The sequence below is a fragment of the Drosophila guanche genome, unplaced genomic scaffold (genome assembly GCF_900245975.1).
Source record: "Drosophila guanche unplaced genomic scaffold, DGUA_6, whole genome shotgun sequence".
Lineage (NCBI taxonomy): Eukaryota > Metazoa > Arthropoda > Insecta > Diptera > Drosophilidae > Drosophila > Drosophila guanche.
Window position 1 is genome coordinate 6,396,251 of NW_022995743.1, and position 19,643 is coordinate 6,415,893.

General features: G+C 45.0%; 5 protein-coding genes across 8 annotated transcripts; 4 read left to right on the forward strand and 1 right to left on the reverse strand.

Annotated features, from left to right (window-relative positions):
- Window positions 1-943: 943 nt before the first annotated feature.
- Window positions 944-7,041, reverse strand: LOC117578745 (protein enhancer of sevenless 2B). The gene is made up of 5 exons (XM_034264424.1): window positions 6,355-7,041; window positions 3,295-3,392; window positions 3,100-3,219; window positions 2,869-3,034; window positions 944-2,603 (listed from the first exon to the last, which is right to left on the reverse strand). Exons 1-5 carry the CDS (start codon window positions 6,430-6,432, stop codon window positions 2,430-2,432), a joined length of 636 nt encoding a protein of 211 aa, XP_034120315.1. The 5' UTR covers window positions 6,433-7,041; the 3' UTR covers window positions 944-2,429.
- A 578-nt stretch (window positions 7,042-7,619) lies between these two features.
- On the forward strand, window positions 7,620-10,767 carry LOC117592513 (guanylate kinase-associated protein mars). Of its 3 annotated transcripts, XM_034286360.1 has the most exons (3): window positions 7,621-8,502; window positions 8,551-9,391; window positions 9,451-10,767. In XM_034286360.1, the coding sequence occupies exons 1-3, from the start codon at window positions 7,723-7,725 to the stop codon at window positions 10,737-10,739; spliced, it is 2,910 nt and encodes a 969-aa protein (XP_034142251.1). In that variant the 5' UTR covers window positions 7,621-7,722; the 3' UTR covers window positions 10,740-10,767. The 3 variants fall into 3 exon arrangements, with proteins under 3 accessions (XP_034142250.1, XP_034142251.1, XP_034142249.1); XM_034286359.1 differs by having other exon boundaries at window positions 7,620-9,391; window positions 9,457-10,767; XM_034286358.1 differs by having other exon boundaries at window positions 7,621-9,391.
- A 134-nt stretch (window positions 10,768-10,901) lies between these two features.
- LOC117592519 lies at window positions 10,902-12,509 on the forward strand. The gene is made up of 3 exons (XM_034286369.1): window positions 10,902-11,000; window positions 11,059-12,046; window positions 12,116-12,509. Exons 1-3 carry the CDS (start codon window positions 10,949-10,951, stop codon window positions 12,453-12,455), a joined length of 1,380 nt encoding a protein of 459 aa, XP_034142260.1. The 5' UTR covers window positions 10,902-10,948; the 3' UTR covers window positions 12,456-12,509.
- An 84-nt stretch (window positions 12,510-12,593) lies between these two features.
- Window positions 12,594-19,151, forward strand: LOC117592514 (protein lin-54 homolog). Of its 2 annotated transcripts, none has more exons than XM_034286361.1 (5): window positions 12,594-12,944; window positions 15,765-17,281; window positions 17,339-18,216; window positions 18,289-18,428; window positions 18,506-19,151. In XM_034286361.1, exons 1-5 carry the CDS (start codon window positions 12,908-12,910, stop codon window positions 18,826-18,828), a joined length of 2,895 nt encoding a protein of 964 aa, XP_034142252.1. In that variant the 5' UTR covers window positions 12,594-12,907; the 3' UTR covers window positions 18,829-19,151. The 2 variants fall into 2 exon arrangements, with proteins under 2 accessions (XP_034142252.1, XP_034142253.1); XM_034286362.1 differs by lacking the exon at window positions 12,594-12,944 and adding an exon at window positions 15,583-15,702.
- Window positions 13,672-15,419, forward strand: LOC117592518 (elongation factor Tu). Its single transcript, XM_034286368.1, has 2 exons — window positions 13,672-13,796; window positions 13,857-15,419. The coding sequence occupies exon 2, from the start codon at window positions 13,895-13,897 to the stop codon at window positions 15,353-15,355; it is 1,461 nt and encodes a 486-aa protein (XP_034142259.1). The 5' UTR covers window positions 13,672-13,796; window positions 13,857-13,894; the 3' UTR covers window positions 15,356-15,419.
- Window positions 19,152-19,643: the final 492 nt, after the last annotated feature.

Genomic DNA, 19,643 nt, shown 5'->3' on the forward strand with positions numbered 1-19,643 from the left:
AAAACTATAATATTATTGAATTCATAAATCAATTTTCCACAGGATTGGCTACTTTTCATGGCTTCTTTTTATTGAATTGAAAATAAGGATTAAACTAAAAAGGTCAGCAAAAAAAAGCATAAAATGGAGTGATACGTTATTGGACAATTGTTTGGTGTCCAACCGTTTAGTATAGTATGGGCATTTGTGCACCCTAATTTCATTGTATGTTTGTGGTGGTATTTAAAGCAAGGGGTGGAATTCCTGACCCTCAAAAAATATACTGAAATATACATCCTTTCCAAAATATGCCGAGGTATACAGAAGCGTGACCACAATTGGAATCATATTCCCCAATTTCGATATTCTTTTTAATATTAATAGCTATGTAGGACTTTCAGACCTGAAACTATAATTTAACTATTAATGAATCAATTTTCTTTTTGCCGAGTCTTTTGCTTGCTTCAAACGACAGCACTACACAGCTCCAGATTTTGTGCTGGCAATGCTGTTGCCTTGCCATTGAGCGCGAAAAAGAATGACAAACTACATTTAAATTTATAGTTTTTATTATATAAATCAGTTACCGCTTAGACTAATTCCTCAACTTAACATATGTACCGTCTGTAATATTTTTTTTTTTGTGTATTCGCTCTTTAATTTCTTCTAGACTTTGTTCTTTATTTGCCTGCTTTATTGTTACGATACGAATTTATGCTGGTTCTCTGGGTCGAGAAATGTTTTGGCAAAATGCCGGCCAAATATGCTCAAAAAGTACAAAACAGTTCCCTGCCAGCTGCTTATTAAATTGTGGTTCTGCTTATATAAACTATGGCCTATCATCATCGAAAACAATTGCTGATGTGTTATTTCTTCCGTGAGGCATTAGATTTGTGGATATTAGGAATATGTATAAGTGTATCTCTCTATCTGAATGCGTATAGGTAAAAAAATAGGCTTAAAGTGTTTTGTTTTTGTTTGTTTTAAATTACTTATATTGGCAACTCTCATTACAATTCATTTGTTTATGCATATGTGTATAGTTATGTAGTCAAATAATGCTCAATTGTGCAGTTATTTCGATTCTGTATCCACATTCTGTATCGTAGGCAAATGATGACACAGGACTCAACCCATTTTATAAATACAATAGTTTTATGTAATAATTTATAGCACAATGTAATATAGCAAGCAGTTTCAAACTTTATACACATGTCACACGTTTTTCGCTTCAATTTTTCATAATTTGTTAAAACATATAATCGAGTTGGTGGTCTGGTCAGCGGCCGACCAAAAAGCAAACAAATTATCGACAATTTTCAATTTGGAAGTGAGTGGGGGACGGGATACAAAATTTGACACAATTTTGAGTTATAAAGCCGCGAGAAGTGCATGTGGTGTGGCTTATAATATCGTTCGATTTTCATTATGAATGTATATACGATCGTAAGTGTGTGTGTGTTTATGTGTATCGTACATATATGTATGTATATATATATAGTAACCAGCGATGCAAAAATTAATTTAATTTACTTGGTAATCATTTATGATAATATAATATAAATTTTGTTTTAATTGTCTTCAGTTTTGTTGAGACATTTAGGCAAAAGTTTGTTTGTTTTCATAGTGAATTTGTTTGTTTTTTTTTCTATAAATTTGTTAAGCAATAGTTTGGGTTTGTTGTTGGTAATTTGTTATCATAATTAATTAAAGTGTTTGCTCTCCCTTCTACTACTCATTCTTCCTCGGGCATCGAATAAACTAAGGAGCTACACACTCGCTGCGAAGCACAGGACACAAATATTCCTCTATATCGATCTTAAGTTTTATGTATATAGTATATTTATATCAAAAATCGTTTCGTTTACAATAATAATAGTGCCAACGTCATCGTCATATTCTGTTCCGTGTTGTTATTCTACAAATATATATTCGTATGTGCATATCGTTGCGGTCCAAGTGTTGGCACTCCACTCCACTCCCTGCTTAACAGGGGAAACTCTCTAATTATTAGGGGTTTAGGGTCTGGTCTGGTCTGTAGGTCTGAGGTCTGAGGACTGTAAAACTAACGTCTGTCTTATGCTCTCATCTTGACCGCAGCTCTATATACACATAAACATATATATTTGGTTACAAGTGTAGTAAGTGGATGCATCGGATACATACAATATTTTCTTTTCTCATTTTCTTCTATGTAGTATCAAAAAACGTCAAAATGTAAAAAATGCATTCGGCTTATACATATAATGTATGCTTAGAGTGTCGTATACGCGATCTACGAGCTCCATTCATCTCATTTCTTGTACATAAATATTTAAAAATTTGTGTTTAGTTATTTGTTGTTGTTGCTCCTGTTTTGCTTCGTTTATGTTTGTGTGTGTGTGGGGGGAGTAGGGTGCGGTTTTTGTATGTTGTGTGTGGCTGTGTGTGTCCTTTAGATATTTATCTTATTACGAATGATATGGCGTCACATAAGTGGCTGGGAAGATTCCTTTCCTATTGCCAATCTCGCCGTTCCACCAGTTCTCGTCGGATCGGTCTGTCACGGTGATGACATCGCCGCGTCTGAAGTCCAATTCCCCGGATTCCTGTGGCACAAAGTCGTACAGCGCCTGCACGAGCATCTGCAACATTAAATATATATTATAATTTTTGTTTCTCTTCTTGGCATCATTATTTTGTTTATAGTTTTCTATGGACGGGTACAACAGTGGGGCCAGTAGTCAGTAGTCAGTGGGCGGCTGGCAAAAGCATGACCTCAATGTGTTGTGCGTAATTTTTATTTTTAAAACAAATCTGTCTGCCTGTCCCACCAACAGCACGCCACATGTCCGATTACGATTCCGATGCGGAATGGGGGAATGGCTAACACCATTCAGCCTTCCTTACCTCTTCAGGTATCATGTCTCGCAATTTGACATCTTGTGATCGTGACACGCTCGCCGTCCGATGGTATTCCACCAGTTCGTTGAGGGAGTTGAATTTCACCACCCAGAGGAAGAACTTGCTTTGGGCATCGCGCAGAACTTTAAAATGTTGCACACCATCGGGGCATCTAAAAAGGGGAATCCACAATCAATCATAAGCACAAACACCAGCACAGGCGCTCAATTAACTCACTTGACTGATAGGGAGAAATCGCCGGGACTGGATTCGCTGATGCGTATCAAGAATGCACCTTCATGTTTATTCGATAGCAGCTTCTCGGCATCGGCACGTGTGATGCGTCCATAGTACCAACTGTTGGATAAATAATACATAATCAGATTGAAGAACGGAAAAGGGGGAAGTGGGAGCTGTGGTTTCAATACTTACTCGTGATTTTTCATTTCTATGTAATTGCTTGGTATGAGACCTTCTTTTCCATCCAATTCGGCACGATACCAATTTGAATCGTCTTCCATGTTTAATATCTACAGAATAACCAGATGCAGATAAGAAGATAGTTAAAGTGCGATGAAAACCAACCCCAACCAACACCCTAAATGTTAACTACCAGATTGATGCCCTTCTTTAACATCAAAAGAATGGAAACCAATTGTAAAATTCCTATGAATTGCGAGAGATTGGAGACTGTTCCCAATACCCGAGGGATCTAGAGGTTGTTTTTCGATAAATAATTTTCAATTGTTCGTTCATTAAGCCGCAAAAACTGTGTCACTGTGTAATCAGGCAACAACAACAGCAGCAGCAGCACGGCAGTCATTGAAGATGGGACTTATTGACCAGAGACCAGAGATACATTTGTATTATCTGTTATTCTCATATCTCGTCGCTTCGGGCTCTAAAAATAAGCGCACAAAATGGTTGACATGTGATAAGAATGTTAAGTGAAACGCACCAAGTGTGCCACAGCAGCGCGAGTACGTGAATTTCACTTTTATGCCTCCTAATAGATACATTTTTTAGCCAGCCAGCAGCCAGCTAGTAGTTTGTCGCAGTCGTCGTTTTCCCATTTCGCATGCCAATGACACAACACAAGAGCTCCCAGGGCAAGCAGCCAACGTAATCGCCTCTCAGCTGCCACCTTTTAAGATTCCATTCAATTGCCAAGGCAAATTGAATATTGTATCTTTGCATCTGCTGGCTTTTGGGGAATTCCAATAAGTTTCAAGGCGCTGGCCTGATGCTGGCCGCATGAATGAAGCACCTGTAGTCTGTGATCTAATATTTTGGCTCTGCGAATATAATTTCTCACTTAGGCTCGATACATAGAGATAGATATTCATAAAACTGTTTGCATTCAGTTATTCGATTTTCAAAACAGATTTCCTGTGGTATAAGCCACATATGAATATTTGTATATATAATAACTAAAATATTGTATGGTATGGCAGGTGGCATTTAATGGAGTTGCATTCATGAAATGGCTTTCATGTGACTCATCCCTGGGCACAAGGTGGGGAACGATTGTGTGCTCGTGTAGGGAGCACAGAAAACGGGGTACATGGGATTTTTATTTGCACCTCAAATAGTGAGACGACGGCGCCTACGGGAGTATTCCACAGGGTTATGTAAGTCATCATTTATTGTTTTTCCGTTTGTTTTTTTGTTTCTGGCTGTGAGAATGGCAGTGGCAGAGCTATTGCTCGCTCAGCTGGATCTGTTCTCACTAATTGGCATACATCGAGCTCCCTCTCTCGCTCTCTCTCAACACCTCTCCCACTCTCTGTGAATTGTTCTAATCGCCCTGGCCCTCGGATCTAACCCTCCGAAAGCCTCCTCTATAACCAGGCCCGCCCGCATCTGTCACTCCAGACATTGTTTATCGTATATTTATTTTTATTTTTAGACAATTTTCATTCATTGAACGACATCGAAATCGGCAACAAGAAATTCGTATTCGTATTCACATTCGAATCGGAGGCAAACAGTTTCATGAATTCCGTTCCGTTGTCGTCCAAGGAATGCACCCACTGAGTCCCCAGTGCCGCCCTGTAGACAATAAATATAAATATGTTACAGCGATCTCCGAGAGCTGGCACGTACTAGTGGCATCCAGCACCCCACCAAGCGATTGGCATTATCAATTTGTTCATAACTTGTATGTAATTACTGGGAAAATGGCATGAGAAGTGCCTGTGCTGTGTGTGTTTTCTGTTTTCTGTGGCATTTGTGGGGGATAACGATATTGTCACACGTTTAAACGAACGTTCGTTCGTTGGAGCGTCTGTCCAAGCGAAAGTTTAGTGTAGAATAGCATTTCGTGCTATTGTCATGATAAAATATAGGTTGGCTGTAGATTTCCCTCAATCTGGGAGGGTTTCGCAATAGTTTGTAACTATTTATTTCGCAAATTGTTGGATGTTTGTCGAAATACCTTTGTATCTGAGAGATGCAGTAGCACTTTCCATCAAGAAACCAGTTTCAGTGCTTTTCTGGAATATGAATGAATCATGGGGTACCAACAGCATGAGCGTGTGTGTGTGTGTGTATTTGGGAATCTTTGCTTTGTCTAGATAAGGCAGACACCCAGCGTATGACTAAGCAGAGGCAAATGTTCGAACTCATATCACCCCAATCCAGCAATCCACAATTTCCGTGGATCAGTGTTAGCTTCCTCCGACCAAATTCCTGGCCACTATCAGTTGTTTAGCGACTGATAAGCAAATAGGGGCCCAATGGGATAGAAAGAGCAATGCACACACTTGACCTTCTTGCGATTGATAAGCAGTGGTGGAGCCATTGCATTCGCCTGCTTCCCGAGTCATTGACATCATCAATCAGCGGCGATATTGTGCTGGCAAATGCAAAAGAGGGGAAAACCTGCCTGTCCTGTGTCCCTGCTGTGACTAACCTACGACAAGGTAGACACAGCACAGCAGCAGCAGCAGCAAAAAGTGAGCTTGCAACAAGCGGCTTGCCCTGCCCTGGCAACAAGAAACCGGAAAATTCAGCCAGCCCGCCAGCCAGGCCAAAACAAAGGGTCTAGCACGGAACACGGCAAACACCTGGAAGGGAACAGCGAGTCAGAGATAGAGAGAGAGAGAGAGAAATGAGAAAGAAACCAGGCTCGTAGGAGTATAGACTGAATTTGGCTGGTTTTCACAGCCAAAGTTGGCGCGCGGGTGAGGCGATGTATATAGTGTGCTACACTCGGAACGGAATCGGTGAATATTTGCTTCTTTATGCATCGCAAGGCAAAACTAGTTGCGAGGCTACACACAAACACACACACCCACACACACACACAGCGTTTAAGCATCGATGGAGTCACATTTTAGAATCCCTTCTTGTTGCACAAAACATTTGCCCTCATGGCTGGGGATTCGGTTACAAAATCTGTCTGGGGGCTTAGGATCTGGGTTAAGGCAACGAACGACCCGTTCTTAAGCAGATCCAATGCAATCCCGGCTGGACTCCTTCCGCACTCACCTTTAGGATTTGAGTTTTGCGAAAACTGAGCTCATCGTCTGCCGTCGCGGAGAAATCGTGTTTGGCAACTGCTTCCATTTTTTTATTGTTGTTGTTCTTGATCCCCGTGCGTAATGGATAGCGCGTAGTTTTGTGTTTGTCGCCTTTTAGTTAGTCACTTGCTCTGTTATTTTTTTGTGTTGTTTTATCAGCCTTGAATGCACCACACACACACACGCACAGCATACATACATATGTCTGAGAGGGTTTCGTATTTATGTGCGTTTTTTTCCAGCTCTGTCGAAATTAAAATAGTGCAGGGTTTACTTTGATTTCCATTTTATTATATAAACAATAACTCATAGATTTGACTGCGCGTTGTGGTTCGCCTCTCCTTTCTTTAATATTCTTGGGCGAGAAAAGCGATTAAAAATACACCGACAACCGACAAGGCAGAGCGAGAATTGACAGGCGGCGGCGACACCGACACCGACAGAGAGTGGAGTGTGTGCGTGCGTGAGCGAGAGGGCAGCGTTGCCAGCAGCATTCGTTTAGATAACTTAGATTCGGAAATTCACGGAAAAGCAGGTAGGGCAAAAGCAATTAAGCATTGGCTTGCCGTGGGGCATACTAGGGGCAATTCTTTTCGTTTCAAACCGATTAAAGGTATGTGGTTTTAACAGGAATTTAATTTGTCAAAGTAGGGCGTGTGTTCTTGCGGCTGGCAATGCTGTAGCTGTGACGTTGTTTGTTTTATTTTTTTAATCCACACACACGCACACACTGGCAAGACTTCTGGCGAATTTTCTATGCTCTGTAGCAGCGTTCTAGGTAACACACTTATCACTCATCACATACTTTACATTAATTGATCTTACTTATTATAATTCACTTTTATTTTCATACGTGCGAAACTATCTAAACTAAACTATTGATGCGTCTGCCCCTATCGAGTCACGACTGTATCGATATGCACGGTTAGTTTACAGCTGTTAATAATGTTGTGTCACAGTGTTATCGATATCCGCTGTGAAAAGTGTCATCTCTATTTATCTAGATAATTTGCACATTTTAAAAATTATACAAAAAAAAACCTGAAAACTACCCAATTTAAAAAAAAAATTTATCGATAATTTTGGTAAATTAGTCTCAACTAGCTGGTAATATTAAATAAAATATCAAAATAGAGGAATATGATTTGCGGTATATTTGCGGTATATTTTTTAAATGGGAAGGGATATTTCGGTATATTTCAGAGGGTCGGTCGTACATTTGATCGATTTGCCTGCGGCCACACTGGGCGCCATTTAAAAGTAGCGTCGCCTGTAGAGACAAATTTAAATTTTTTATAAACTCTCAATTCTTAAAATTATATTGCTCGCCGTCGCAATGCAGCGCTACAAGGATTTATACAAGCAGCAATCCCTTGCTCTAAGCCCTCGCAACTTCAATGAGCAGAACCGGGAACTCCAAAAAGCGGCGCGTGCCAAACAACGCGAAGATCGTTTTCAAAGCAACCGCATTATTAGCGTTAGTCCCACTCCCATGAAGTCTGCGGCACCTACATCTCCCTCGGAGGATGCGCAGCCACGCCTTACCTATGACGCTCCGCCGAAGGAGAACCAGAAACCAGAGCTGGCTTCGCCGCCGAAGAAACCCACCCGGCCAGATCTTTACTTGAAGCGCTTTCTGGACTGGAGGGCGTCCAAGAAGGAACAAACAAAGTGCGAGGAAAATGCGCATCGTGGCCAGCCGTTGAAATCGGAAACATTACAAAATTCGAAATTCACACACAAATCCGGAACATTTAAACCTCCGCCGAACCTCCAGCAAGAGCAGCCGAATGCTCCAGCATTTGTGCCGCCAAAAAGGCACTCTTTATACGCGGTTATATATAAAAGGCCTCCTACGAGCACTGCAAAGCCTAATGCAACGACATCGCGTCCTCAGCCAACCACATCACGTCCTCAGCCAACCACATCACGTCCGCATTCGCAGGCAACTACAGTACAGCCTCATCCAACCACAATGCGCCCTAAGCCTGCGGCAACGAAAGTAAAACCTGGGCCAACCACAACGCGACCTCTGACTGCGGCAACCACTGTAAAGCCCCATCCAACCATAGTAAAGCAGCAACCTGCGGCAACCACAGTAAAGTCACATCCAACCACAACGCGACCACTGACTGCGGCAACCACAGCAAAACCTCAGCCAACAACAACGCGCCCTTTGACTACGGCAACCACAGTGAAGCCCCATGCAACAACAGTAAAGCGTCAACCTGCGGCAACCACAGTAAAGCCACATCCAACCACAACGCGCCCTCAGCCAGTCGCTGTGAAGTCAACTAGAAATCTGCAGCCAGCGACAGTGAAGCCTGCACCGTCACATGCATGGCCCTTGAAGCCTACAACAGCAGCAAAGCCCAAGGCAGCAGCATATATTGGCGTTGGTTCAGCTGAGAATGGAGTTCTTCATTTGCCAAACGTGAGGACACAACCATTTGAGAAGCCGGCCGTGAGTAAAGCCATCACGGCAACTGGTCACCGTGCCGAGATTGTGAAGCCAAAGCCCATTCGTGGAGGCGGTGGCGGCGGAGGAAGAGGAGCTGCGGGCAAGTTTAAGCCAACTGCAGAGACAAAAGGAGGGGCTGCTGTGCCAAGAAACAAGCCTGCCAGTCAGTTTTCGATGAGAATGAAGGCCAAGAGCAACACCAGCAAGTACGTGAATCTTCAAAAGAATGTGCGTAACCGGCCGGATCTCAGGCTGGAGTTGATTGAGGCTGCGACCACTGAGCTGCCACCCAATACGCCATTGGATGGAAGAACAAGTGGCCCAGCCCTGGCCACGTCCACGCAGTGCAAGTCACACAGTGCAGTGGACGACTTTGGTGACATCACAAGCCTAAGTCCAGTGGCTCCACCGAGCAGCCACAAAGATTCCGCGCCTGAGGTCCCCGAGGAGCCGAAGGCCAAGCGAAAATTTGATTTTTCCCGATACTCCATGGTCGAGACGAAAGCGGAAGACAGTTTGATCATGACTCCATTTCTGGCCAAGGGTGAGTGCAGAGTACACAGAGCAGTAATAAGAAAACATTTAAATATTGTTGTTATCCAGTTACAGATGATGCAGATCCAGAAGATGTTACTCTGAAGCCAGCTGAGGAAACGACGCCCCCACGGAGGGTTTCCGATGGGAAGCCAAACTACTTGAGTCCCTTCGTGAGTGTTTCTCGCGGCAAAGTCAACTCTCGGTGTGAGCGGGAGAAGCGAAATAGCATGTACTTGCCCGGTGAGGAGACTCCTGTGGCCATACGGAGAGCTCTCGAGTCGGTGCTCTACTTTCGCCTACAGCTGAAGAACGAGATTGAGCGACTGCGTGCCATCTGCAGCGAGTGGGAAGGCTATAGCAAGGAGAATGAGGCGCATCTGCTGGATACGGGCGGCATGGATATGATCAATGTGGCAATTGGACAGACCAATCTGCTCGCTACCAAGAAAATGTTGCAGTTCAGCGGTCTGATTGACCGATGCGAGGCGGGAGCTACGGGCAAGAACCATCGGCCCTATGACGGCAGCGAGGAGACGAAGCCCGTGCAGGCAGAGGATCTGGAGGGGTGGTGGGACATGCTGAGACTACAGAGTGAAAATGTCGACAAACGCTTTGACAACTTGAAGCGTTGGAAGCAGAACAATTGGCAGGACCCCGATGCAGTCGAGGAAGCCAAAATACCAGCCAAGCCGGTGGCCAAACCAAAGGCCAAGCTGGGCAACAATTTGAAGGCAAAGCCAAAGCCCAAGGCCAAGGCCAGCAGCAGCTTGAAGCAATTCCTTCGCAGGGCCCATGCTGATATGAAAAAGATCAAGACCGATGAGGCATCTGCGGACAATGCACAATCCACTCCATCTCGCATCAGCCACCAGCGTGTGATAGTAGTACGCGATCGCCGCTCCTTCTCTCCCGCTCGCACTGTCCTGCGCATGTCTGTCGGAGAGAGCCGTCCCTCCATAGGGGGCAATGCCTTGCTCAAGTCTGCCATATTGGCGGCAGCCGAACAAAACGCCATGAATCACACGCCACCTCCGAATAAGGCACGCCAGTCGATTCTGAAGACGCCAGGCACCAGCAGGCGTGAAAGCCGTGGCGTTATTTTCAGTACAAAGAAAAATGTTCGACGTTTCAAGTTCACCATCGATGAAGGCACTGTCAGCGACGATGAGGCCGTCGGAGGCGACAAGCTGGAGGATTGCGAGGAGGACATGTCGCTGGAGGCTTCAGGGGAAAGACGTTCCCTAGACCATGGACCTGCCGAAAATCAGCAGCAATCTGAGGACGGCAACACTTCGCGCACGTACACGCTGCGCAATCGCAGAGTGCGTCTTCGGCCCTCCACTGAGTTTATGTAGTTTATGTTTTATTTATTGTTTAAAGTTTCATATTTGTTAATATATATGGTTATACTAATATCTGAAAACGATTAATAAATGTCAAATATTTGATTTTAATGTACGATTTGGCTATGTCCGAAGATTGCTCTCTAATGTCAAATCTTTGATTTTAATGTCATTTCGAAATAAAAATCAATCAAATAAAGAAAAGGAAAACCACCAGCAACATGGATCAGATATCTTCGGAAATACTCCTAGAGAAGAAATTGGTAAATGCACGTAAGTCGCGATCAAGTAATTACAAACTGTTTTAATATTCATAATGGATTCGTTGTAGTTCGTCCCACTTCGAAGCCACGAGGGGTAACACGCAGGGGCAATATGAAGTGTCGGTTAATATACATTGACCTGGACCAGTCGGTGGCGATTGTCAGAGATAAACCTGTCGCCGATTTATCACTCGATGGCGATGCTGATCTCAAAACTAGGCTGCACAAATTCCTGGGCCTCCTCGCCCCGCGCCGTAGACTTTACAATCCCATGGAATCGCATGAGCCAAATAACTCTCCCCAGAAGGAAACTGCACTCCCCTCTAGCAGGTTTTTTATAGACCTGGACCAGTCTGTGGCTGCTGCCAGGGATAAGCACGATGAGGATGAAGAACTCAAAGTGCAGCTGCACAAAATCCTGGGCCTCAGAACGTCGCCCAAACGTGACTACAATTTCATGGACAATGCGAATGAGGCGGAGGAGGCTGACAAGGTGAGCCTGCATACTTCCCCCATTGAGGAGAGGAAGTCCAAGCTCTGTTCCGATCTGGTGTTCCAAACAAATAACGGCAGCATTCAGGAACAGACAACGACGGCCTTCAAGGAGCCGAAGCAGTGGGGGGCGAGCATTTGTCAGCAGCACAAGAAGAGCATTCTAGCCTTCCTAGAACATGATCCGCTCGTTTATGGATTCGTCGAATCACTGAATCCAAAGACTGCGATCAATATGTGCCATCCGCGTGCACTGACTTACCGAAACACAGATTTTGCGAAGTGCAGAGTGGACCTGGTCGAGGTGCTATATGAAATATTCAACGGTTCCATCTTTCACTGCGGCCTTCAGGCGAAAATTGTGTGGAAATCTGTAATGAGCACTCCCAGCACCAGCAAGCTGGGCTTCAACGTTTCAGGGCACCACACAGCGAAAATTTTGCTGTGCAAGAAGGGCATCAGAAAGGCGGGGTTGCTAATAAAGCTGCTGCTGCATGAGATGTGCCATGTGGCGGCCTTTGTGTTCAACGGTGAGACAGGGCATGGCATCAACTGTCGGAAATGGTAAATCGGTAGATCGTTCCTCCTTTCGTAATATCCTCTCACATACATATTCGTCTGCATTTCGTCTAGGGGCTACCAATCGAAACAACTGATACCGAAACTGACATTGATCACGAACTGCGGGGCTAGCTATAAATATTCGTGCCCGCTATGCTCCCGATTCTCTTTCGGCCGCATGGAGTTTAAGAAGGACTCGGAGCGTCTGCGGTGTCATTACTGCCAGTTTGAGGTGAGGGTGGAGCGTTGGAGCCGCACTGACCCATACAAATTGCCGCGACTAAATAAGTCGGAAACGGCATTCACGGCGTTTGTTCGAGAGAATTACCTACTGGTGGATGATAAGGAGAACACGCACAGTTCCAAGATGCAGCTTCTTAATAGACAGTTTATGGACAAGAGAAACCCATAATTGTGCTTTAATGGCTATTAATATATTTAATTATATGATTAATACATTTATTTAAAAATGCCGCAGTGGTGAAACGCTTTACAACACTAGAGTCATCGCACTTCCTCGATAGTTTCATTAGCAACTCTGCTCGGCTAGTACAATTTAGATAAAATTCACATCAACTGCAGCAGAAATAGACTGGACGGCAATTTAAATTGAATTTTGAATTTGCTTTTGTGTTCGGAATGTTAATACGGTCCCAAATAGAGTGCATACATTAGTGGTGCTGTGGAAGACATTTATAAGGCGTTTTGCGAGTGGTGTTTCAGCAAAGTGGCCGGGCCGCACTGTTCTTAGTTGTTTGTCATCACGGCATAGATTTTCTTTTTGTTTTGCTTAGCATCTACCGCGCACACTGCAAATATTCAAAACAAACACACATTACTACCCGATAAGGACATATAATCTAAATGGACCCCACAATGGATACCAGTTGCATTACGATTGGTGAGTGGTCTAGCGCTTAAGCCGAACTTTCGTATTTCAAATTGAATTTTCAACCTCTGGCCAGTACAGCGTGTACCTGCCTGGCATGGCAGTTGGCCCATCTCACGTAGAGGGGCCTGCTGGCGCGCAAATTATCAAACCGGCCAGCAGCCCATGTGTCGACCATGGGAAATCAGTGCAGCTTGCCTCATAAATGGGTGCACTTTTGTCTCCCATTTTGAAACGCATATGTAATGAGGTCGGTTCGTAATTTGCACATTTTTGATAATTCAAAAATGTACCAAGTGCTTTTAACGTGGGAACATCCCAACCAAAAATTTCCCAACACTACATATACACGAATTTGTGGATGTATGAGTGCTTTGTGGGGTACAGTCTTGGGGCCAGTTGGCTGCTGATACCAAGTATTTGCATGCGAAACAGCTAGTTAAGAATGCCATTACGTCCCGATGTGTTTGAAATGCATCAGCCCTAGAGTATTTGTGTAAGTGCCAGCAAATGTACTTTATTATGAAAAAATCGCGCAAAAATAACTTCCCTCCACAACGTAAACAAGACCTGCCAACTAGTTAGAATTGCACCAAATCAGAAGACTAGTGTTTTGGGCTTATTTAAGTCTGCGTGAAGGTAAAATATATAATTATTATCTGGATTATGAATGAGGCAAAGCGCTAACATAATTATATAAGAATTGTGGTGTGTATCGAGCTCACAATACTGATATCGATATATCGTATCAAGTTGGCAGTTCAGTCGGCAGCACAGCACATTGTACGGTTTACGCAATTGACAAGATTTTTCCCGACTCTTAAAAAGGCTTTTTGCTCCCCTGAAGGACAAGACAATATTGTTGTAAGTGGCGGAAAATGCAACGCAGCTAGTACCACACTTGGCAACTCAAGTTTCTTTCAGTTTTTGGCCACAGAGAAAGCGTACGGAACCGTTGAATCATGTCACATGCATTTGCTGCAGTATACCGGTCGGCTGCCCCCATGGCCATTCGGTGCAGCCGCCGGGCCATGAGCTCATCCCGAATGCTGCGTTTGGCTTGCGCCACTGGTCCGACCACTGCCAACCGTGAATGGAAGCGGAACAGTCTACTCCTCACCGCCCCGACCGGCAACGTTCAGCAATATCTGCGAGAATACGCCAATGAGAAGAAGGTATTCGAGCGCACCAAGCCGCATTGCAATGTGGGCACCATTGGGCATGTTGATCACGGCAAGACAACGTTGACAGCAGCAATCACCAAAGTGCTGGCGGATAAGCATTTGGCCGAGAGCAAAAAGTACAATGAAATCGACAACGCACCGGAGGAGAAGGCCAGAGGCATTACGATCAATGTGGCCCATGTCGAGTACCAAACAGAGTCGCGTCATTATGGACACACCGATTGTCCAGGACATGCCGACTACATCAAGAACATGATCACGGGCACAGCTCAAATGGATGGTGCCATTCTGGTGGTGGCTGCAACGGACGGCGCTATGCCCCAGACTCGGGAGCACATGCTGCTGGCCAAGCAGATTGGCATTGATCATATTGTGGTATTTATCAACAAAGTGGATGCCGCTGACCAGGAGATGGTTGACCTGGTGGAAATGGAGATTCGCGAGCTGCTCACCGAAATGGGCTATGACGGGGACAAAGTTCCTGTCGTGAAAGGATCGGCGCTGTGCGCTCTGGAGGATAAAAGCCCCGAGATCGGCTCGGAGGCGATTCTAAAGCTGCTCAAGGAAGTAGACAGCTTCATACCGACTCCAGTGCGTGAGCTGGACAAGCCTTTCCTTCTGCCAGTGGAGAATGTCTACTCAATTCCCGGACGTGGCACTGTGGTCACTGGTCGCCTGGAACGCGGTGTGGTCAAGAAGGGTATGGAGTGTGAATTTGTCGGCTACAACAAGGTGCTCAAGTCGACGGTGACGGGCGTGGAGATGTTCCATCAGATTTTGGAGGAGGCTCAGGCCGGCGATCAACTGGGAGCCTTGGTGCGAGGCGTCAAGCGAGACGACATTAAGCGCGGCATGGTTATGTGCAAGCCGGGCAGTGTCAAGGCCATGGATCAGCTGGAGGCGCAGGTCTACATTTTGTCCAAGGAGGAGGGTGGTCGCACCAAGCCCTTTATGTCCTTCATTCAACTTCAAATGTTCTCGCGCACTTGGGACTGTGCTGTACAAGTGCAAATACCCGACAAGGACATGGTCATGCCTGGCGAGGACACCAAACTGATACTGCGTCTTATCCGACCCATGGTCATGGAGCAGGGCCAACGTTTCACACTGCGCGATGGCAATCTGACTCTGGGCACGGGTGTGGTTACCAAGACCATGTCGGCCCTGACTGAGACGCAACGCCTCGAGCTAACTGAGGGCAAGAAGGCGCGCGAGAAGAAGGAGGCTGCCAAGAAGTAATGAAAAATGTGTCGGCTATTTAATAAAATCATATATTTAAGCATTTTGTATGCGTATTCTGTAAGTTGTTGTCGATTAAATTGCAGTCGAAAAATAAACCAAACAAAAATTGAGTCGGAAACGGTAGAAAATCTATTTTTAAATCGTGTTCATGCTTGTGAGGAATGATTTTCTTGTATATCGATTATTCTTCGAGTAGAGTAGAATATTTTTCAACACTGATTCCCAGTGCTGGCAAGCGAAGTATCGCAACCGCCTTGAACGCAGCTGATGATAAAGAAAATTTTTGAAATTGAATTGAAAAATAATTGCAAACATGTACACTCAACGGTGGCGACGGTCGTCGGGTATACAAAATAACGCAAAAGCCAATAAACAAAATATTAATTGCAATCTTTTTCGTACACAGAATCTTTGGACGACAACACGCCATTACCCGAACTCAGTTTCGAAGACTTTTTGGAGCCAACGCAAGACGAAACTGCCACACAGCACCACATGGAAATCGATGCACTCGATTCGGATGAAGATGGCGCCTCTGGAGAGGAGCACTCAATCTCCATAAATGAGTCATTGAACACGCCGCAGTTCAAAAGATCCGTTGTCACGATACTGGAGGACAAACGATTGCGGACGCCCGGACCCGCTGTTTTGAAATCGCACGCTATCAAAGTGGTTACAGAGGGGGCGGGGGCAGTCGCTCCAGTCAAGCCACAAATAACGGATATAAAGATTCTAAAAAATTTTAAGCCCGTTTCCAGCAATACCATAAAGATTGGCAACACAACGGTCGCACCAACATCGTCACCGGGTGAAACGGCCAAGGGAATGCCATTAAACAGCTTAACCATGACACAGATCAAGACGCCGGATGGGAAAGTTCTCTACCTTCAAAGGTCCTTGTCAGCGGGAGCAGCTGCGAAGCAACCAGTTGTGACTGCTTCAACTCCTACCACGTCCAAGGCAGCAGTCACTGTGTCATCAGGAGGAGCTGTACATCATCTAGTCGCCCCAGCGGGTCTTCAAAAAGCAATCCTTTCCAAGGCCGTGAACGTCGGCAGCACTGGGCTGGTCAAGGCAGCCGTACCAGGGAAAGGAGGTACCTCTGGCACCACGCCCGTAACCATTAAGGGAATAACTCCACTGGCCGCAAAGGGTGTACCATCTTCCGCCAGTTCACCCACATCAACTCCGTCAGCCAAATTTCAGGTGGTGCGGTCATCTGATGGCAAGATAATCAAGATTAAGCAGGCCAGTTCGTCTATGATTATAAATTCCAAAGCAACCACGACCACGACACCTGGAGCTGGAAATAATGCAGCAGCATCTGCCCTTAAAATGTCTCTCACAGCTGGAAACATGGGGCTCAGGAAGTCGATTGGTCAAGTGGTTATTAAGGCAGCTCCACCCAAACAAGCGCAACGCGATGTAAGCAACACTTCCACGTTGAATACGACCACCACCGGCACAAGCGGCTCATCGGCGCCGTCTGGAAAGATGCTAGTGCAGAGTACAGGCAAACAAATTGTGGTGTCCAGCAAGAACATCATAAAGCTGTCACCCAAGGCAGGGGCCACCAGTAGCATAACAAACACAAGCGTCTCCCAAGGAAGCTCCCCTACGAAGGGAATACATGCTGTACAGATTCCCGGCAAGGGCGGCGTCGTCCAATATGTTCGCGTCCTTCCCAATACAAAGGAGGCGGCCAATAGCAGCAGTACATCTACAAGCGCCAAGACCAGTTCCACGTCGAAGGTAACCTTTGTGCGTTCCATCATGCCCGCGAATGCATCCACGAGCAGCCCAACTAACGCATCATCAGCAGCAACTAAAAGTCAATCTGTGGGCAATACAAACAAGATTATAATGAAGACAACGGGTGGAAGCATTGTTCCGCTTCCCTCTATGCAAACGTTGGTTTCCAAGGTGAGTACGAAAACTGCCAAAATACTATGCAGGCTAACCTTGTATGATCCTTTGCAGCGTGCGCTGGGCGCCACCAACACCAGATCGCCTGGCAGCAATAGCGGCAATCAGGAATCACCCCGAAAGCATAGACTTACCGATCTCAACATCCAACACTTGTCAGCTGGGGACGAAGCCAGCGATAGCAGCGAAGCTGGCCCAGAGACTAAGAAGCCACGTTTTGTAATATCAGTAGCGCAATCCTCTCAGCAGCAGCCGCAGCACAAGCAGATTGTGACACGTCCTTCGTCCATACAGCGCGTCACGGTGCAGGGCGCCAACTCCAACAAAATAGCTCCCAATTCTGCAAAGAAAGTCTATAATTTGGTGCAGTCAGCCAATGGAGTAAAGTACATGATTTGCAATTCGGGTGTTCCCCAGTCATCGACCAGTGCCATGCGACGCGGATACACCGGCTATGTGGACAGCAAGACTCGTCGTCCCCTTTCCATTGCACCAATGCAACATGCAACAAATTTGCAAGCATTGCAGGCCCAGGCAAAGCAGAGGATACGACAGCAGCAGCTGCAAAATCAACCATCCGCGGTACAGCCAAAGGCGGCACAGGCCACAGGTCAGCCTACTCCAGGTAATGCTAGTGACAATGCCAATCCTCAAAGCGCCAAGATTTTGCCTGGGAAGCAGCTCTTCGAGATACTAAAGTCTCCGCCATCCGACACACAGCCTGCGGCTGACGCACTAGCGGGTATGGCGTCGCGACGAAAGCATTGTAACTGCAGCAAGTCGCAGTGTTTGAAGTTATATTGCGATTGTTTTGCCAATGGGGAGTTCTGCCAGGACTGCACCTGCAAGGACTGCTTCAATAATCTGGACTATGAGGTCGAGCGAGAGCGAGCCATACGCAGTTGCCTAGAGCGCAATCCCAGCGCATTCAAGTACGTATTTGTTTTCATTGCAATTGTCATCCTGTTTCTTTACTTACACTTATTGTTTGGTTTTCCCTACAGACCTAAGATTACGGCGCCAAATTCGGGTGACATGCGGCTGCACAACAAGGGGTGCAACTGCAAACGGTCTGGCTGTCTGAAGAACTATTGCGAGTGCTACGAGGCAAAGATACCCTGCTCGAACATGTGCAAATGCGTGGGTTAGTACAAGCATGAAAGCTCATGGATGCCTGTTCACTGATCTAAGCTAAAATGTTTTATTTTTGTATTTTTGCAGGCTGCCGGAACATGGAAGATCGTCCAGATATGGACATGGACTCTATAGACAGTTTGGCGGATGGCGAAGAAACGAACAAGGCTAGAGACGACAAACAGTCGCAGGATGATTCGGATCGGTATTTGACAGACGATGTGGTGGAGGCGACCATCATGTGCATGATTTCTCGTATTGTGATGCACGAGAAGCAGAACACTTCTATAGAGAATACCGAGCGTGAGGTGATGGAGGAGTTGGGCGAAAGCCTGAATCAGATTATTACCTTTGGCAAGGAGAAAGGCGATTCAAACGAGCTGGTAGACTCCATGGATTTAGTATCTTGATATTTAAACGTAACGTGAATTAGTTCGTAAGTTTAAAGCGTTCTTGACCTTTTCCCCTTTGTCGTGTACTCTTTTCATGGGCTTTCTAAAAGTTGACCTTAAAGTAATGTGTAAAGTTTCAAATGTATATAAATCAATTCGATCATGCATTAACACTTACATTAGCTAATATCAGATTTAAGATAACATGCACTTCGTATTACCATTGAGGGTTTTTAACGCGGTCTTTGATATAAATGGCTTATCATTGTGAGAGAGCTCTTCCGCCACCTTGATGTAAATATTTGTAACTATATAAAATAAATGTTTAGTTGGAAAAATAATATAAACATGGAGTCTTTTCTTGGCCAAGGGACATACAAATACAATTCATAAAACAACATTTGTTCTCGTGTGTAGCTTGTTTATTCACCAACAACTTCAGTTACATATTTGTAGTTTGCATTTGCATTTGCATTTTTGAATTACAATAGAATTGTTTCCAATTGCTGCCAATAAGATAAGGGCGAATCCGAGTATAGTAAACTCAACGCAATTTTGTTTATTTATCCTGATATCGTTATATATAAGTATCTCTATGAAATAAACATTTGTCCAACGACTAGTGCATATATTATATGTGTATATATAATAGCTATAAGTATGTAATTAATATCAATATATAAGTGGTTTATTCAATATATTCTACTCGGTCACCATTTGGCTTAATAAATGTAAGATTTCTGGTTAGGTTTCTCCCGGCTCTCACCCTAGACATGGCATGGCTTGAGTACACATCGTCACATCGTTTGTAGTGTTTAGTGTACTGTGATAAT

What these genes read in the sequence shown, in the direction of transcription:
- LOC117592519 (XM_034286369.1), top strand. Translation starts at nt 10,949, where the DNA reads ATGGATCAGATATCTTCGGAAATACTCCTAGAGAAGAAATTGGTAAAT. An exon ending in GAAGAAATTGGTAAATGCAC is followed by an intron (nt 11,001 to 11,058) that starts GTAAGTCGCGAT and finishes GATTCGTTGTAG; the next exon opens with TTCGTCCCACTTCGAAGCCA. An exon ending in GGCATCAACTGTCGGAAATG is followed by an intron (nt 12,047 to 12,115) that starts GTAAATCGGTAG and finishes CATTTCGTCTAG; the next exon opens with GGGCTACCAATCGAAACAAC.
- LOC117592518 (XM_034286368.1), top strand. Translation starts at nt 13,895, where the DNA reads ATGTCACATGCATTTGCTGCAGTATACCGGTCGGCTGCCCCCATGGCC.
- LOC117592513 (XM_034286358.1), top strand. Translation starts at nt 7,723, where the DNA reads ATGCAGCGCTACAAGGATTTATACAAGCAGCAATCCCTTGCTCTAAGC. An exon ending in GACTCCATTTCTGGCCAAGG is followed by an intron (nt 9,392 to 9,450) that starts GTGAGTGCAGAG and finishes GTTGTTATCCAG; the next exon opens with TTACAGATGATGCAGATCCA.
- LOC117578745 (XM_034264424.1), bottom strand. Translation starts at nt 6,432, where the DNA reads ATGGAAGCAGTTGCCAAACACGATTTCTCCGCGACGGCAGACGATGAG. An exon ending in GCAAAACTCAAATCCTAAAG is followed by an intron (nt 3,393 to 6,354) that starts GTGAGTGCGGAA and finishes GTTATTCTGTAG; the next exon opens with ATATTAAACATGGAAGACGA. An exon ending in GATTTCTCCCTATCAGTCAA is followed by an intron (nt 3,035 to 3,099) that starts GTGAGTTAATTG and finishes TCCCCTTTTTAG; the next exon opens with ATGCCCCGATGGTGTGCAAC.
- LOC117592514 (XM_034286361.1), top strand. Translation starts at nt 12,908, where the DNA reads ATGGACCCCACAATGGATACCAGTTGCATTACGATTG. An exon ending in TGCAAACGTTGGTTTCCAAG is followed by an intron (nt 17,282 to 17,338) that starts GTGAGTACGAAA and finishes GATCCTTTGCAG; the next exon opens with CGTGCGCTGGGCGCCACCAA. An exon ending in CGCAATCCCAGCGCATTCAA is followed by an intron (nt 18,217 to 18,288) that starts GTACGTATTTGT and finishes TTTTCCCTACAG; the next exon opens with ACCTAAGATTACGGCGCCAA.